A 1,701-nucleotide genomic window follows, 5' to 3' on the forward strand; every position below is an offset into this window, starting at 1 on the left:
CGCAGAGAGATGAGACCCTGAACGCACCGCAGAGAGATGAGAACCTGAACGCACCGCAGAGAGATGAGAACCTGAACGCACCGCAGAGAGATGCGACCTTGAACGCACCGCAGAGAGGAGGAGACCTTGAACGCACCGCAGAGAGATGAGACCCTGAATGCACCAGAGATGAGACCCTGAACGCACCACAGGGACCTCTGTGCTGTCATGTTGTCATGTGACCTCACCTGGACCTCCACCTGGAAGCCGTCGTTGAAGGTTCCTCTGAGGACGAAGTTTCTGGACGTCCCGACAAGGAACTCGTCTCCCTTTCCCTCCGCCAGCGCCCGGATGTTCCCGTACTGATCCGGGACCTGAGAACACATTGGAGGTTAGGGTCTGTGTGTGTGTCTGTGTGTGTGTGTGTCTGTGTGTGTGTGTGAGACCTCAATGTCGTGGTCCAGCTGCAGCTGCTGGTCCCACAGGACGATCCTGCGGTCTTTTCCTCCTCCGGTCAGCAGCGAGCCGCTCCGCATGTCGCACATGCAGAAAACTCCCTTCTCATGAGCTTCGATTGGCCGCAGGTCGGTCCTCATCTGGAAGGCTGCACACACACACACACACATACAGCAGTGAGTATTTGAGCCGACACCTGGACCTGGTCAAGGTGAAGCTCAGGTCTGATGACACCCCCTCTCACCTTGCGGTGCCTTGCCTGCGGGGGCCTCGGCAGAGTTCCGGGTCCAGACCAGCAGCTGTCCGGCCGAGTCTCCGGTCACGATGTCGCCGTTGCTCCGGAAAGTCAGGCACTGGATGAACTTGGGCCGGTCGTGACTCTGACCACAGAAGAAGAAATGTTGGATAATGTGACCTGTCGCAGGGTGCAAGGCTCTGTCCTACTGAACCAACCAGTTGGTCACTGGAACCAGAACCAGTTTGGTGCAACTGGTCCGTTTCAAGAACAAAGTTATTTTCTGGCTCTAAACTGAAGTTTTCCTCTCAGCCGGATGATTTTCAGTAACTCGGGATCTACTGGTTTTACTGGGATCATGAGCTGCAGGTAGGTGCAGAATCCCTTTAGCCAGTAATAAGGTGGGAGGTCCAAAAGGTACTGTTGGGTTCTGCTCACCCCGAAGAGTCCCTGCTTGCGCAGCAGCGAGTTCCCGTTCCAGGCCCAGAAGAAGATGTGGAACTTCCCACAGGTAACAATCGTGTTCGGGTCGGTCGGGTGGAACTCCACGGCCAGAACCACGTCGGTGGTCGTCTGTAAGGAGACAACGGGTACCACTTAGAACTGGTACTGTTCTGGTACTGGCTGAGGTACCAGAACACCTCAGCCAGTACCGGTTGCAGATCCAGAGAACCCGGTCAGAACCAGCTCACCTTGATCTCTGCGATCTTGGACTTCTTCTGCCAGTCCCAAACCGTCAACATGTGGTCGTTGCAGTCATCGATGACGCTCAGGTGCTGACCCGAGTCCTGAAACACAGAGACCCGTTAGGAAGGTTCTACAGAACCAGAATGTGCATCATGGCCACCTCCTGATGGATACTAACCGCTTTGGAGAACGCCAGAGACCCGACGCCGCGTTCAAAGGTTCCCAAACCGATGACCTGCAGAGTGGACAGGCTGACGCTGTCCCAGACCCGGACATGAGGCTGCAGCGCCTGAAACGGACCATACAGAACCAGTCAGCACCTAAATTTGGGTAGAGGATCGTCC

General features: G+C 55.8%; 1 protein-coding gene and 1 long non-coding RNA gene across 4 annotated transcripts in view; both read right to left on the reverse strand.

Moving 5' to 3' along the window:
- LOC107835006 (uncharacterized) overlaps positions 1–93 on the reverse strand; it is a 923-nt gene extending 830 nt beyond the window's left edge. The window contains exon 1 of the long non-coding RNA XR_001660831.1: positions 45–93. This is a non-coding gene — a long non-coding RNA (uncharacterized LOC107835006). The remainder of the gene's footprint in view (positions 1–44) is intronic.
- eml4 (EMAP like 4) overlaps positions 1–1,701 on the reverse strand; it is a 15,065-nt gene that overhangs the window by 5,119 nt on the left and 8,245 nt on the right. For all 3 annotated transcript variants that reach the window (XM_007543813.2, XM_007543812.2, XM_016667125.1), the window contains 6 exons: positions 1,536–1,646; positions 1,363–1,458; positions 1,109–1,243; positions 680–815; positions 426–583; positions 228–353 (listed from right to left, as the gene is read on the reverse strand). In XM_007543813.2, coding sequence (XP_007543875.1) covers positions 228–353; positions 426–583; positions 680–815; positions 1,109–1,243; positions 1,363–1,458; positions 1,536–1,646 — 762 coding nt within the window. The remainder of the gene's footprint in view (positions 1–227; positions 354–425; positions 584–679; positions 816–1,108; positions 1,244–1,362; positions 1,459–1,535; positions 1,647–1,701) is intronic.

The sequence above is a fragment of the Poecilia formosa genome, unplaced genomic scaffold (assembly GCF_000485575.1).
Source record: "Poecilia formosa unplaced genomic scaffold, Poecilia_formosa-5.1.2 Scaffold912, whole genome shotgun sequence".
Lineage (NCBI taxonomy): Eukaryota > Metazoa > Chordata > Actinopteri > Cyprinodontiformes > Poeciliidae > Poecilia > Poecilia formosa.